The 16922-nt window shown below is 38.6% G+C and overlaps 1 protein-coding gene across 2 annotated transcripts; it reads right to left on the bottom strand.

Moving 5' to 3' along the window:
• Positions 1 to 3263: 3263 nt before the first annotated feature.
• Positions 3264 to 5746, bottom strand: LOC145585583 (5-methyltetrahydropteroyltriglutamate--homocysteine methyltransferase-like). Of its 2 annotated transcripts, none has more exons than XM_081642287.1 (5): positions 5424 to 5746; positions 5137 to 5178; positions 4566 to 4731; positions 4136 to 4341; positions 3264 to 3527 (listed from the first exon to the last, which is right to left on the bottom strand). In XM_081642287.1, exons 3-5 carry the CDS (start codon positions 4655 to 4657, stop codon positions 3499 to 3501), a joined length of 327 nt encoding a protein of 108 aa, XP_081498413.1. In that variant the 5' UTR covers positions 4658 to 4731; positions 5137 to 5178; positions 5424 to 5746; the 3' UTR covers positions 3264 to 3498. The 2 variants fall into 2 exon arrangements, with proteins under 2 accessions (XP_081498413.1, XP_081498420.1); XM_081642294.1 differs by having other exon boundaries at positions 4136 to 4332; positions 5424 to 5741.
• Positions 5747 to 16922: the final 11176 nt, after the last annotated feature.

Below are 16922 nucleotides of genomic sequence, written 5' to 3'. Positions count from 1 at the left end.
AAGAGTCAAGTTCTAGATAAAGAATACAATCAAGGATCCATGTGATGCTCTTGCAGAATATGTAGAAGGCTAGAAAAAAAATGAAACCTCACATGCTTGTAGCAATAATTCACTATTAGCTTCAAATTCACCAAATGGAGCAACTCCTACTTACCACAAACAATTAGAATCCGGCTTCAAAATCCCAAAAGTTCTAAAGGCACTACCTTAGCATACTTTATTCTAGAACCAACCAAACATACTCTCAAACCGTGCACACCGATATCACATAGGAAACCATTCATTAAAAAAGAATAGGTTGGATGGTATTATGTCCAAAATAAAAGCAAAACATGGAAAGAAAACAAAAGGAAAGCCCCAAAATCATATTTTTGTATTTTACATTTTGAAAAGAATGAAAAGAAAAAGGAGAATATAAAAGATAAGAAAAGGAAAAGAATATGAAAAGATAAGGAAAAGTGCAAATATGCAAGCATGTCATATAAATCCCAATTGTCATACAAGTGGTCATTTGACAACATCGTCTGGTTTGATAATGTGCTAAAGAATGTTTTTCTTCCTAATTGATGATGGCCTACATGGTTTGAGAGTGCTTATGGTTGAGATAGACAAATTTTAAGCTAAGGTAGCAAGGTTAAGAACTATTGAGGACGTTTGAACCCTTAGTTCACGGAAAAGTGGTAAGATGGTGTTGCTCTCTATAGTGGATTTGAAGCTCTTTAGTTAGTATTTGCTTACTTCCCATCCCTTGTGAGATTTAAATTGTTCAAGCCTCCATCAATTTTGTTGAGCGGCGCTTAGGATCCTTGACTATGCATATCTTAATCCTTGTGTTGTCCTCTAACTCCCAAGATCGTGACCAAGCAGCTCTAGGGGAGGAAAAGGGCACCCCTTTTCTTAATTTTCTTTTTCTTTTTGTTTTGTTACATATTTTGTTTTTATTTTGCATTTGCTCTTCTTGCCAACCCTTTGAGCCTATTCCCTTTCTTGATTATGAGCCATATTACAAGCCTTATAACCTTTTGTTTCCCTAACCCTTAGTTTGTGAAGCATTTCGGTTTGATAGTTTGTTTTGTGTTGTAATGAAAATGAGAAAGTATTATGCTCTTTGTACCAAGCAAGAAAGTAAATTGTATATATTGTGTGTAATAAAGCAAATGCATCCCCGAAAAAGCCGTCCTTAGTTAAAAAAGGCAAGGATATATATATATATATATATATATATATAATAATAATAATAATAATAATAATAATAATAATAATAATAATAATAATAATAATAAAAAAGGGTTTCGTTTTCTTCCCTAAGTTAAGCATTGAGGACAATGCTTCGTTCAAGCTTGGGGGGGGGGGGGGAACGTTACTTCGTTTTCTTTTTTTTTTTTTTTATGGAATGTTGGTGTTGAGTAAGCTTGGGGGAGATGACAATTTTGGTATTTTTGTTTGATGATTGGTGATTTCTTGAGTTTGTTTTTGAGGTTTGATCACCCTTTTGCTTCACTTAGGAAATATCACCAAAATTTTCAAATTTTTACCCCGCCTTAACCCTTTGCCTTACGTTACAACCCTAGTTAAGACCCTTAGATTTTAGAGGGGTGAGGTCAAATTCCGGTGGAGGGAGATAGATTTCAACCCTATGGAGAGAGTATGCATAGTTGAGATGTCGGGATGACCCACTAATTCCACAAATTGAATCTTTTTCCGGTTCCTTCGTGGAATCATGAGGAGTTAACTAGGGGGTGATTTGAAGCTAGTGGAGAGAACGTGGACCGTCTTAGATGGGGCTAGGGCGGAGAATGAATTCTCTTGTTCTCTATGCTTAACTTAGGTTTGTCTCTCTCAACCATGAGCATCTTAGAACGTGTTTTCCCTCATTGTATTGAGAAAGGTGAGTATTCTTTGGTGCATGTCTCTTCTTTTTTAGTCCAAATGGAGTATTTTCCGCCTTTGAGCTTGATTGGTTTCCTAAACCTTGCTATGTTATGTTGGTCATGGTTGTGTTTGTTGTTGTTGTTTTTTTTTTTTTTTTGTTTGCTTTTCTTTTTCTTTTTGTTTTGCCTTGGTTTTTGTCTAGAGTTGTGGGTTAAGCTCTTAGGAAACCCTCACGTACGAGAGCATACTCGTCCTCTAGGGCGATCTAGGGGTTTAAAGGGCTTGTCTTTAGTTGCTAAATTTGACCGTGATTCCTACGAAACTGAGTTAGTGTACATTCTTGTCTCCTTTAGTGTCTTAGATTTGCTTGAATAAATCATTCTCCTTCTCTCGTGTTTCATGTTAATTTGCTCGAGGACGAGCAAAAGTTTAGCTTGGGGGAGTTTGATAAGTGACTTTTATGTCACTTTTAGGGTGTTTATTGAGTCGCTTTCCGGCTTATTTTACAATAATTTAGTCCATTTTGTTCTTTATTTCTTTTATTTGCTTATTCTCGTCTTTTATCTTTATTTTGAGTATTTTAGTAGTTTTTAATAGTTTTTAGTTTATTTTCGTATTTTTAGTTAGTAATTCCTAGTTTCTCTCATTTTCTTATTTTATTTTATTTTCATATTTGTTTTCTTTATTTTACTTTATTTTATTTCTTTTGATTTTATTTTTAAGTTATTTTATTTTATTTTATCTTTATCTTATTCTATTTTATCTCGTGGTAATACCCTCGTGTTGTTTTTGGTTGTAGGTGTTCCGGGTTTCAAAGTCATATTCGTGTTCGGGGTCCGAAATTTGAGGCAATTGCACAATACTCCTTGCACAAACAACCTGCTGCCCCTTTAAGCTGCCCTCTTACCCTTCACCAATCCTCACCTTAACCTCCACCGCACCAAAACACCAAAATCCCCTGCTCCCTCTACGTTACTGCTCCCCTGCTCCAAATCACACTCACCTTCAACAACCACCCAGCAATCACTAGTGGAAAAATAGTTATCCGTAACGGGCAAAAGTAGCCTATCCGTAACGGGCAGCGGGCGTTACGTATGCTGCCGTTACGGATAGGCTATGTTATTCGTAACGGACAGTTTGACTGCCCGTTACTAATAACCCGTTATTTGTAACGGACATTTGACTGCCCGTTATGAATAACCCGTTATTTGTAACGGACAGTTTGACTGCCCGTTACGAATAACCCGTTATTTGTAACGGGCAGTCAAACTGTCCGTTACAAATACAATTGAACCCAAATTAAAAAAAAATGCAGCAAGTGATACCTGCTACACTGCTAACCTGATAACCTTTTATGATGCCAAATTTTAATTACTATTATCAATATTCAATAATAATAAATGTAAAATTTAATTAATTATAAAATCAAAGATACAACTTTACAACAACTCCCTAACATGAGTCAAAAGCTACTATATAAATAATAGTCCTTAATACAGCATGAAAATTTATAACTATATAGAGTGAATAGTTAATTTGTATGTGAGGCTCGACCAACTGACAGAAGATGAATGCACCCTTTGCATGAACAACATTAACCACTTTCTTCCTAATTCGACTTGCTCATTAGTGTAAATTCCTGGGCAATGGGAAATCTGCAGCATAATTCTGTTTTGTTAGACACATGGCAGTAATATTTTTGACAGGAAGACCATAATATGAACACATATAGTGAGCTAAAATCAGAAAAATTTTACTAGCTAACTGTTAAAAACATAGGATGGGAACCCAAAAACTAATTTGGTTTTAACAGTCCGGGTTTGTTAACTGATAATTTCTCAAGTAGCATTGAAATTCATTTTTATAGCACAAGAACTAAGAAAGGGGTGGAGTATGCCTAGTTACTAATCCCTACCTCCCCGTCTCAGCGTCATGGCCCATCTATTTTATAAGATGGAACGAGATTAAGCCTGTACATTTCAATTTCAAAATCCAAAAAGCCAGAAAACAGCAAAATGCTTCTTTTTTCATCCACTCTCATTCATATATTCACAACCATACATAATGGGGTTACTCAAATTGCTACAATATCTTACATTTTGAGCTCAATTAGTTGAAATATAAGTGGGAAATTAACTGTACAAGAAATAAATTCAATCATTAAAGAAAAAATACAGAGATGAGCATTGAAATTCATTTTTATAGCACAACAACTTCCTGGTACAAAATTCAGCAACACGAGTCACAATTTAGCAAAAGTTACCTGGGTCTTGGACTCCAACATTGGTGATACGGAAGGAGTGGACGGCCCACTTCAAGTAGCTACCGTGCTCAGACTTCCTGAGTGGCAAACCTTCTCTCAAAGCAACCTCGTCAATTTGGATAACATTGATACCAGCCTTCTCAAGATCCTCAACCTCATCCTTGATGGCCAAAGCAATTTGGTAGCAAGTCTCTTGCCTGAATAGCCTGAATACACAATAACACAAATAAATATATGAGAAATTGAGCCACAATCAAAACAATCTATTTGAACAGAGTTTTATTATAATCCCAGTTTCTGAGGATCAAATATGATATTCACAACCAAAGGAATTGTCACAAAACTATATAAAAAGTAAGTGTTAATAAAAAAATAAAAAAGAAATAAGAAAAACTTATGGCAAGCAAAATGTAGTAGCATTGGGGTTTACCTCATCCTTCTGACCAGACAATGCCTTGGCCAAAGCGTTAACTTCAACAACTTTCTGTGCAGGAAATGCAAGCCATGACTTGATTTCATCATCAAGCTTTAAGTCTCGTTAACAAGATCAACAGTAGTGTGAAGAAGTGAGCAGGAAGTGGAGACCACAAGCTTGTCTGCAAGCAAAGAACAACTAATTAAGTCAGCCAAACGTCTTTATTAGGCGACATAAATTTATTTGTTTGAGATACAAGTTAAGTCACCCTTAGCAGGCTTGGACAGCAACAAGTAGGAGACAAATATAACGCAGTATAATTTAACCAATTTCACAAGGCAATTTAACCAATTTCATAAGGCGATACAACAATTTATTGGTCGATTATGCACTAGTAATACACTATAATAAACAAATATAACGCAGTATAATTTAAACATTTTACTCATATTATTATTCAAAAAACCCTAAAATTAACAAATTCCAAGGTTCAAAAGCCAAATTCAATCAAACATACTAGAAATTAGGGATGATCCCCAATAGATGTTCAAAAGCCAAATCAAATTCAATTAAATCAAATCAATACCTTTCTCGAGATTCTTCCATGTCAATTTCGCTTTCTTTCCTTCTGTTCAAAATCAAATTGGGGAAAATTGTTAACTTCTTCACCATTAAATTAAAATTAAACCCTAAATTGCAAAAATTCAACACAAAATATCCCAAAAATCCAGTACCCGGAAACTTAAATCAATTAAAAACAACATAAATTTCAAAAAATAAAGTTGAATCAACTAAGACAATCATCGTTTACCACATTCAAACTGATAAATCTTCCAACTTAATATTCGATGATTACAAAGAGAAAAATCTTACCTAGCATCAGTTCGTTCAACAACTTAGATCTAAAGATGAAGAAGCCTACGGGCTTGGTTGTTCTCAATGTCGCCACAATCGACGCTAACCGAGTTTAGACCCTGGTCGAACCGGAGTGGGTTTTTGAGCAAGAGTTCCGTCACCGCCGGTTACACCTCCGCCCAAAACGACGCCGCTTGGGAGCTCTTGTATGAAGCCGCCGGTCAAGTTGCTCGTCTCAAGATGAACACAATCGCTACTCAAGTATTGGAGATGGGAGGGAAGGAGAGGAGAGGTGAATGACGGGAGGAGAGGAGAGGAGAGGAGAGAGAGAGGGAGTGAGTGATTGATGAGAGAGAGAGAGGGAGTGAGGGACTGATGAGAAAGAGAGGTGAAACCCTAAAAAGAAAGTATTGGGCTCCTCTCATTATTTGGGCCAAGTTTGGGCATCTACGTGTAATATAGTATTCGTAACGGGCAAATTATTGTCCGTTACGAATACTTATTTATTCGTAACGGGCAAAATAGTGCTTGTTACGAATACATTATATTCGTAACGGACACTATTTTGCCCGTTACGAATAAATAAGTATTCGTAACGGACACTATTTTGCCCGTTACGAATAAATAAGTATTCGTAACGGACACTATTTTGCCCGTTACGAATAAATAAGTATTCGTAACGGACACTATTTTGTCCGTTACGAATATCTTAATCGTAACGGGCAAAGCTTTGCCCGTTACAAATAGGCTGTTACGAATGAGATTTTTTCCACTAGTGAATCTGACACCACCAGCCACCGCATCCTCACAGCACACCAATCTAGCCCACCAATAACCCCAATTCATCCCACCAATAACCCCAAATCTGCACACCTGAACACCCCCCTCAACCACCTGCTCCACCGCACATCAACCCCGTAACAACAACTCATCAATTCTCCTGCTCCCACAGCACCACAGCCACCGTCACGATCAACCACCGTCAGCCACCAAAACAACAATTGCAGCCAGCCACTTCGCCCAATTCCAAACCACTCACCCATTAAACCACCAATTCACCGCATCCACCAAACCATGCAAAACCACCAGCCGCGCCACCGTTCTTTATCACCGAAACAGTAGCAGCTCTGAGCAACCACTTTCGAACCTTAATTCCACTGCTACAGCCACCACAATTCGAACTAAATCCCAACGCCCGCTCTTCACCATTTCAGAAACAATCAAGCCTCAAACGCGGGCGCACAGCCTTGTCAGAAGGCGCACACAATTAGAGTCCAAAAACAGAATGATACAGTAGCATTTGCGCGACCTCTGCGCGACGTCTTCGCGGGCGCGCAAATGTGGGTTCAATCACGAGCTTCTCACGTGATTACTTATGAAGATCGAATGGTGTTGATTTATTGATGCCGATTTTTGATGATAATGAGCGGTGTTGATTGAAGGGTAATTGTTGCTGATATTGTTTGATGGGATGTGAAGCTTGGGATCAATTTTCCCCATTTTTAGAGCAGCTTGAATTCGAAGAAGAAGAAGGGAAATGAGATGGGGTCTGACTTTGGTTTTGGGTGGACTGATTTGTTTTTTTTTTTTTTTTTTTTTTTTTTTTTTTTTTTTTTTTATCTTTATTTTCTTTTTCTTTTAATTTCCTTTTCCTTTTACTTTATCTCTTTTATATTTCCTTTCTTATTTTCTATTTTCTATTTTATTTCTCTTTACTTATTTAGTTTCTTTTTTTAGCTTAGGATAAATACCCATTTTTGGGGGGTAATTAGGGGTAATCCATTATCATTTCCATTTTCTTAATTATTAGTTTAGGAGAGCTTATCTCTCTTAGGGGTTAGATAGATAATTTTTAGTGAGAGAAAATAGATTATGGCTCAATTTTCTTCCAAGATTCAATTTTGCTCAAGTTTAAGTTTCAATCAAGCAAGAATTCAAGTTTTCATCTTTCATTAATCCTTTCTTTAGTAATCTCTTCTCCTTTCCTTTAGTTTTATTTATTTGTTTTATTGTTGTTTATTCTTGTTAATCTTATTAGTTTATCTAGTTATTATTGATTTCATATATTTCAATCATGTTTTGTTTTGAGTTTCTTGTGTTTATTTCTAGTTTTGATATTATGTTAAATCTCCCTTCTCTAGGCTAAACTCTTAGCTAGGGGAAGGGGGTGGAAGATATGTATTGAATGATGGATGAATGATGATAGTTGGATTGATTACATGCCTTAAATTGATGAAAGACATGATTTTTAATGGCTTGAGATTATTGTTGCACTTTATTTGATTGCCTTCTAGTTTAAATGCATGAAAATGATTTGAACTAGATTAAGATCACCTCTATTTTAATGATTGCATGAGAATGAGTTGTTAAAATGGATTTTCATGTATCGTGCTTCTTTATTCTCTTGATTTGCTTGTGTCTAATAGGATGCATGAGAATGATCCTAATTAGCATAGACTTCTTTCATCGATTTGTCTAGACTATTGCATGAGAATGATTTGTTTAGGTAGAATCTTGTGTTCTTTGGCATGTTCATCATGATAACTATCATTGTTCCCCTCTTTCTAATCATGTTTGAAACCCCCGAACCCCTAGCGTCATTTTCTATTTATTTTAATCATCATTTTCTTGCTTACTTGTAGTTTTAGTGTTCTACTCAACAAAACCAACAAAACAATCCCCTTCTCACTCTTGCATCAGTGATATTTGATGTTGAATTAGCGTGCTTCCCTAGTGGTTCGACCCTTTACTTGCCACTAACTAGTTTAGTGTAGGTTTAGGCATTATAAATGATTAATTTGGTTAGGGTGGTAGCATAACGACCTATCTAATCCCGATCACGCCAGACGCTGACATTAGCGCCAGACGCTAACGCTAGCGCCAGGCGCCAAGCTTAGTGCCAGGCGCTAATCAGTTTTTTTACGCGTTTTCTAAAATCAGATAAAATTTAACCGTACAGAAGGATAAAATCGTATTTTCCTCAAAAACACTTTTTTATTCTGATTAAAATTCCAAAAAGTCAACAAAAGTCAATTTATCAATGCTAATTAAATTAGGAATGAAAAGAACCTTCTAGAAGAATCTAGAAGACTAAAACCATTCCTAATTGCATTAGGAATGATAAATCCATATTAGGCCCTTCCCTAGATCATTGGGCCCCATATAAGGCTCAAACCGGGCCCAGTTTAGTAATTTGGCCATAACTTCCTCAATATTCATCGGAATTGGGCTTATAATATATCGTTGGAAAGAACTTTTCAAACCCTATCCAACTACACTATTATTGGACCCTTATCATGGACCAACCAAAATGGATTGGCTGTTTTCTTAAAATAGATTTTCAAAAACAGAGAGAAAAGAAAAGAAATTAAAACTATCCGCAACACTAGACTTTCCACACTTTCACTTCATTCGATTATGATTCGACGTGAAAGGTACTCATCACCGGGTTTGGTTTTGGGGAGACACAAATGGTTGTATACACCTAGTATCATGTTTAGGGTTAACTAATATTTCTGATATTATTATGCTTCCTATTCTTTCTAATATCATGTTAGTACCATGTTAGGGCTAATTGATCTTTATTGTTTAGTGACATGCTATGGTTTGTTATTAATCTTGTTAGTATCATGCCTAGGATCTTGCTATAATTAATAAACTTTATTATTGATATGATTTTGATGATGATTGTGATTATTATGTTGCTTGATTGTTATATTATTGTTATTGCTTGATCACGCCTTTTATATGTTTAAAGGGAATATGTATTTGTAATAACGCTTAATAAGATATTTAATAATCTTGTTTAGGGTTAATATGACTATAATTCATGTGATCGACAATAATAGATTTGTTTGTGCATTAATATTCAACCAACATAGATTAAAAAGGTTTAAGGTTAACCTAATCATTGCATGTTAGTCAGAAAGCGCACATGAATACAAGAAGAATAAAATAGAGGCCTATTTTTAGGACAGATTCAATCTCTTTTAGGTTGGATATGTACCTATTGGAGTTAACGATCTCATGGATCGTTAAGGGGTGTAACCTTCACCCTGTGAACGGTTTACAAGTTCCTAAAACTTGTTGGAAACTCTTTTACTTTAGCTTCCTTCCCTTTGGACGTCATCATGCTTAAGTGTATGATCACAGTGGGGCTCAAGTGTGGGATGCTTGAAATATTCCCTACACTAATGTTGTCTCTCTTGCAAATGAACTAAAGGGGAAATATTTAAGGAAAATTTAACATAAGTGGACAAACCTTTGCCCGGTTCTCTAATATTGGACTAACCTTTAAATCTGCCCATATTAAACTTTAAAATTTAACTTTTCTCCCAAAATGGACTGAACAGGTAACGTAACCTGTTGTAACCGGTTTAGGGATGACGTGGCACTTACCGTTGGGTTTGTTTTTTATTTTTAATTTTTTTAATTATTTTGATTTAAATAGCAACGACCTCCTGTATTCTTGAACAGAATTGCTCGATTAAAAATCTTTGAAAATCAATTCCTTGAATTAGTCATCAATGGAGAGGTCAAAGCATCAATTTGCAACATCAGGGTCTTCTTCTTCATCAAGGGGAGGGTCAATTGGCAAGATTAAATGTAATTGTGGAAGAGATGCGGTTGTGAGATCGGTGAAGAATGGTCCAAATGTGGAATTGAAGTTCCATGGCTGTCCATTATGGCCTGTAAGAACTTAATTGGGGCATTAGCGATCTGGTTTATCCAATTTAATTTCATTGTATTATGTTTTAATTAACTAATTGTGGTGTAATGTGCAGGATACGGATTGTGGGTTCTTTAAGTGGATAGATGGTGTGAGGGATGAAGTTGATGATCTACGGTTTCAATTATTTGAAAAAGAAACAACCATTGTGTAGGGAATAATTTCAAGCCTTTAAAATCCCACTAGCTTGAACCCCACTGTGATCATACACTAAAGTACAGTGGCGTCCAAAAGGGAAGAAGATAGAGCAAAAGAGTCGCCAACAAGTTTTTTTAGGAACTTGTAAACCATCACGAGGTGAAGGTTACACCCCTTAACGATCCAAGAGATCGTCAACTCCATAAGGTCATGAACCAAATAAGGGTTCGGGGATGATGGTACAAATCCAACCTAAAAGAGATTGAACCTGCCCTAATAATAGGCCTCTACTTTATTCTGCTCGTATTCATGTGCGCTTTCTGACTAACATACAATCAATAGGATTAACCCTAAACCTGTTTAATCTATGTTGGTTGAATTTAATGCACAAATAAACTATTATTGGCGATCACTTGAATTATAATCACGATTAACCCTAACAAGATTATTAATTATCTTATTAAGCGTGATTGCAGATACCAATTCCCTTTAGCATGCAATAAAAGGTGATCAAGCAATAAATATAAATAATATGCATATCAAGCAACATAATAAATAATCAATATCATAATAACAATAATATCAATCATAATAATCATGTTAAAGCATAGCAAGATCCTAGGCATGATACTAACATGAATTAATATTAGGAAGAGAATAAAAGGCATCATAACAATCATATTTAATATTAAAAATACCCTAGACATGATACTAGGAATCATAATAACAATCTAAACATGATGTCTACATCATAAAATCAATTAAACCAATAAAGTACTTACTTGGATGCCTCGTACCTCTTTCTAATAACAAAATACACACGTTAGTAACTTCAAGGAAAATAATAATCAAAGCAATTAAATTAAATAATTGAAAGAGAGATTTGGGACCAAACCCTCAGAAATTAAACCTTTCACGTCTAGGACGAAGGCAACTTCGAATATGGCAAGGTGTTTCAAGATCTTGTGAATGCGGAATTTTGTGTTAAAAAGCAAGGTTTAAAAAATAATACCAAAGAATGAATGATGTTGATGAATGATTTGATTGTAGATGAATGCTAATTGATGAATAATTTGTGAATGAAAAGAGTTGATGAATGAATATTGATAATTGGTGAATGAAAACGGAGTTTTTGATACAATATTTATAGAGAAAATCATCCAAAAAAGATAATTTAACAAAACAGAGTCTGATGATTGCAAAAACACCTTGGCGCCAGCCCTGGCTAGTTGGCGCCAGGACCAATGGCTAGCGCCTGGCGCCAATCCTGGTTCCAGGCGCCAAGGCCTGGGGTTGGACGCCAAACTGATTTTCCACGCGTTTTCGAAAATCTGATAAATTTCCTGTACTGGAAGATAAAATAATATAATTCCATCGAAAATGCTATTAGATCTTGATTAAAACTCTGAAGAGTCCTAATTGAATTAGGAATGATAAGACCTTCTAGAATGTTCTAGAAGACTAAAACCATTCCTAATTACATTAGGAATGATAAATTATATTAGGCCCTCCCCTAGATCATTGGGCCGTACTTAAAGCTCAAACCAGGCCCAGTTTAGTAAATATTCATCGGAATTGGGCTTATAATATATCGTTGGAAAGGTCTTTGCAAGCCCTATCCAACTACACCACTATTGGACCCATATCATGGACCAACCAAACTGGATTGGCTGTTTTCTTAAAATAAAGTTTTCAAAAACAGGGAGAAGAGAAAAGAAATAAAACTTTCCGCAACACTAGACCTTTCCACACTTCGTTTCATTCGATTATGATTCGACGTGAAAGGCACTCATCAATGGGTTTGGTTTTGGGGAGACACAAATGGGTGTCTACAGAAGCCCCCACTTTGACTGAGTTTGGAGAAATGCAAGTTTCGAAAAACGAAAGCCAAAGTATCGATAGGGACGGAGAATGATTCAGGACGTTCTGCGATCCTAAATCAATCTTGTAATGCCGATACCTGCAAAACTAGCATTTGTTAAACAGATAAAAGAGTTAAGAAACACGTATCTTGCACCGTCGAATCATAAAACCCCAACAGGTGGCTGGCTGCTTTGGCGTCGCTGAAAAATCCATCAGCGTCAGCCATATGGCATTAGCGCCAGGCGCTGACGTTGGCGTCTAACGCCAAGCACAGAACGTGACGCCTATGCCTAGGGACTGGCGCCAGCACAGGAATATCTTTAAATTCCCGTTTTCGTTCATTTCTTGCTCTGTTCGTCGCGAAACTGCCTGAGAGAAGTCCGAAAACTTCAATTGATCGTTGCTTGCTCGTTTCTCAACCGAATTCGCTCAAATTTGTTGCAAATCAAAGCTCTTTTCATCTATATTCCCGATCTATGTAAGTTTTCCTCAAACTCACACCGATTTTTATGAATTCTTGGCATGTTTATTCACGAATTTCATGAAAATTCAAAATTTACAATGCTCAATTTGCTTTGTTTATCAAGTTTTGTGCCATGAAATTGCTTGTTTATGTTTGTATATTTCCTTGGGAGTAATTTGAGACTTGTTTGACTCAATTTGGCGAAGAAATGAGCAATCCGCCATTGTTGGACCTCTTAAGGTCGTGAAGAACAATGTGGCTTGTTCTTGATGTTTTGCTAGCAATTCTTGTTCAATTTGTCACAATAATCACTATAGTGTTGCAAGAAATTGTTTGATTGCTTGAAAAAATGTTGTCATGCTCAATTTGAATTTGTGCTCTGTTTTAGTACTACGTACTCTGTTTTTTTTTTTTGCGAATCATAGTATCATGCGGCTAGGCGAACCTTTAGATACTATAGAACCTTAATTCATGATGATTCTGCACAATGTAACATGGCTAGACAACGAGGTTCAGGTTCACAGTCCCGAAACTCTAGACGGGAGCATGAGCCCGTGGAGGACGACACTACACCGTCCACTTCGCTTGGTCGATTCCCGGAGTGGGATGAGCTGACCTTGTTCTTTGCCCCTGTCCACCACATTTCTGAGAGGGTGAGACGGGGAACCGAGCCTGGGAGGACACGGCATCACGGCTCTGGCTGTGATGGTCTAGGCGATTTGTACAGGATGCATATCCCCAGGGACCGAGAGACGAGACTCCTATGGGAGTCTTGCGGACTAGTTGCCTTGTTTGAGACCTCCGAGGCTATGGTCGCCTCCAGCGGGGGTCACCATGTAGTACGCGCTTTGGTGGAGTTCTTCTGGGATACCACCAACACCTTTCATTTTCCCTGGGGTGAGATGATGGTCACTCCTACAGACTTCAGTCTCATCACAGGACTGGAGTTTACTTCTGTGCCGCTGCCGTTCGACGGCGGGATCGACGTCTTTTCTCCAGAGGTCGAGGAGCTGTTGGGGCCGATTGCTGTTCGAGCTCGAGCTGAGGTCGAGACAACCCTGTTCAGTGCTAGGGGAATTCGCCGCTCGACGCTGGCAGCGGCTCTTGATGACGATGCGACCACCCGAGAGCAGCGGGTGCGCATCTTTGTGCTGATGTTGTTGTCAGGGACATTCTCCCCTGACAGGGGTAGTAGGGCGTTGCTTTACTACCTCCCTGCTGTTCGCGATCTCCAGCGGATCGGGACTTATGACTGGGCCAGCTTGGCCTACACTGACTTCGTTCGCGCGCTGAGGGACTCGTGTCGCCACCGGTCCTTTCGGACGAACGTCGCTTTGTCTGCTTTCTGGAAGGTCGTAGAGGTAAACATTATTCCCTATAAAGTTTTGCCCTACCTGTTAGTCAACATTTACTCACGCTTTTAACTTCCTGTAGATCTAGTTCTACGAGTACTTTCCTTCCATTGCGTCGGCGAGACCATCGCCGAGGGGGTATCCGGTGAGCGCCTCTTAAGGCGGCCACCATGTGGACCTGTCTACTGCACGTGTCCGGAGTCGGATCATCTCGGTACGACTTTTAGTGTTTATCTTGCTCTTCTGTGATGTTTTGGACATGTTCTTACCCGATTGGTGTCTTTTATAGGGACCTGAGGTAGTATACCGACCATGGGGCGGTTGGACAGTCCCTGGATTAGCCGCACAGTACTCTGCTGAGCGCCGCTACTTTCTGGGGACCTATGGAGCGGTTGTATATTTAGGGGAGAGAGTTGCTATCCAGCACTCTTCTGATGTTTTCGTCGTTCCTGCCCCTCCGCCGCGTCATATGTTCGACGAGAGAGAGTTATCAAGCATGGCTGAGGAGTCTGGTTCCCTCTGGCGGTCCCATGTGATCCTTGGGCGGAGTTATGCTAAGGAGCTACTTCCTTTGTTAGCTCCAGCCCCTGTGCCGGCCGAGGATGTGAGGGTAAGATCTTTAGCTTTTTATTTTTCGCTAAGTAGCCCCCGAGTAATTCCTTGCTGATTTCTTTCCGTCTTATCAGGATGGTCCCACTGAGTTCGTGCCACCCCGTGTCCATCCATTACCAGGGGACGTACGGGCCGATCGAGGAGATGATTTCTCCGGCTCCTGAGGGCGAGCGCTTCGTGGAGCGGTCGATTCCTCGTCACCAGACTAGGGTAAGCCTAGTTTTTTTAATGCAGAATCTTGTATTCAATCATCATGTATTTTCATTGACTTACTTTCTTGACAGTTCTCACGCGAGGTGGTTTTGGCTATGGCACAATGTATGGATGCCTTCCGGATCTAGCTCGTTTGGATGAGGAACGCGAGTACCTGTCGTCGAGACGACGCTGTCCGAGAGGTAACTTTTCTTCACTTATTATCTCTGCATTATGCTTCAGTTTTACCTTGTTTATGATTTAATTCTTTTTGCAGGGTCAGCCGATCGCTTCTCACACCCGTACGAGGCCTGAGGGGCGGAGAGAGCCGGTGAGGTCTAGCTCGAGACGTCGTCGCACTTCGTCAGGAGGTAGAGGTGGCCGTTCCGAGGCTGCTCGAGCCGACGTTGTTGAGGGCTCAGGGTCTTCTTCTGAGGGTGCTCCTGCTGCACCAGTAGGAGAGGCTACCTCGGCTTTCAGAGGTGGTGGGATGTACGAGGTTGGCTCGTCATCGCAGCAGCCTCCGCGGTCTCAGCCTCAGGTTGACCTTGGCTGGAGCGGTCCTGTTTTGAGTTTCCCTCCTCCTACGGAGACTGGAGCTGGTGCCGAGGCCGGAGCTGGCGGAGAGGTGACTCCTCGGACGGCACAGTTTTATGGCATGATGGGCCTACGTCCTTCGGCGCCGTAGTTTATTTATGTATATGTATTTCATTTTGACTTTTTATAGAACTTTGCCTTTGACTTATTATTTAGACAATTTGTTTGTTATGTTATTGTAAATTCATTATTATGTTGGTGTATGTTAGTGTGTGCAAGTGTGATAATAATTTTTGCGCAAAAATTCCGTCATTTTTATTATTGATGGAGGGTATTATCCGACTCTCTCCCCCAAAAAGAAAATAAAAAGGAAAAATAAAACGGAGAAAAAAGCTGATTTTTGAAAATTAATATAAAATCCAAAAAGGAATTAATTAACTAAAAATAATTGCTATATTTAATTAATTAATTAAGAAAAGGATAGAAAAATATTTAGAAAAAATTAAAACGGGGCCATAAAGTCATTAACCGAATCAAGTTTAATATCAAAACGCAACTGAGCACGCGCGGCCTCCCTGCTGACTTGGCGTCAGCTGGCGCCAGCCTGTGGCGCGTGGCGCCAGGCGCTACACTTAGCGTGTGGCGCCAAAAGCTGATGGGTGACGCCAATGTCGAGTGTGTGACGCTAATTGACGCTGACTCCGTATTCCAGTCAGATTGAAATTCCTCGTAATTTGTGCATAAATAGCCCCCTGCTCAGCCGATTCTTCACATAATTCCAGCGAAAAAATTATTCATCTCTTTAGAAAAAATAATAATCATGTCTTTAGCCACTAAAACCTTCACCCAATATTCTCATGAATGGTGTCGATCTCTTAATGCTAGAGAAAGAAAAGAATTGGATTTATTTCACTTAGGGGGAATTTATGGCATCAAAGGGGTAGATTTAGACCTAGACTTCATACATACCGCATTGAAATTTTGGAACATTGATACACATTGTTTTAGAATTGGGTATGATGAAATTAGCCCTTTGCCAGAGGAATTTGGTGCTATCTTAGGCTTCCCTGCAATAGACCTGGTAGTAATCCCTAGAGTAGATGCATATTACTATAAGGATTTTGAGCGCTTCTTTAACTTGAAGGAAAGGGATTTATCAAAAATAGTAGATGGCAATGTGGTGAACTTGAAAGAATTTGCACGCTATTATTTTGATAAACCTCTTTCTGAATCTTTTCACACATATAGAAGAAGGGCGTTCTTATTCTGCATGCTTAATCAATATTGTCTTAGTAGTGGTAAAATTAATGAGGGACAATCAATTATAACCACTGTGCTAGAACAAATTGAATCAGGGAGAAATCCAATGCCATTGATAGTTGGAGAGACTATGATTAGTCTAGATGAATTGAAAAGGGACCCAAAAGCACCTCTTCGCGGTTCTCCAATTTTATTACAGGTAGAAAAATAATATTTTTAATTACAGAAATCAAAAAATATATTTTTGTATTGTAATATTAATTTATTTGCATTGCAATTTTTTACAGATGTGGCTAATGGAGAGGCTAGGATTAATTAGCCCTCCGGACGACATTGAAAATTATACGCCCACTTGCTTTGTGAGAAGGAAG

Source organism: Chenopodium album, chromosome 2, assembly GCF_948465745.1.
Source record: "Chenopodium album chromosome 2, dcCheAlbu1.1, whole genome shotgun sequence".
Taxonomy (NCBI): domain Eukaryota; kingdom Viridiplantae; phylum Streptophyta; class Magnoliopsida; order Caryophyllales; family Amaranthaceae; genus Chenopodium; species Chenopodium album.
This window is presented reverse-complemented; position numbering and strand designations above follow the sequence as displayed.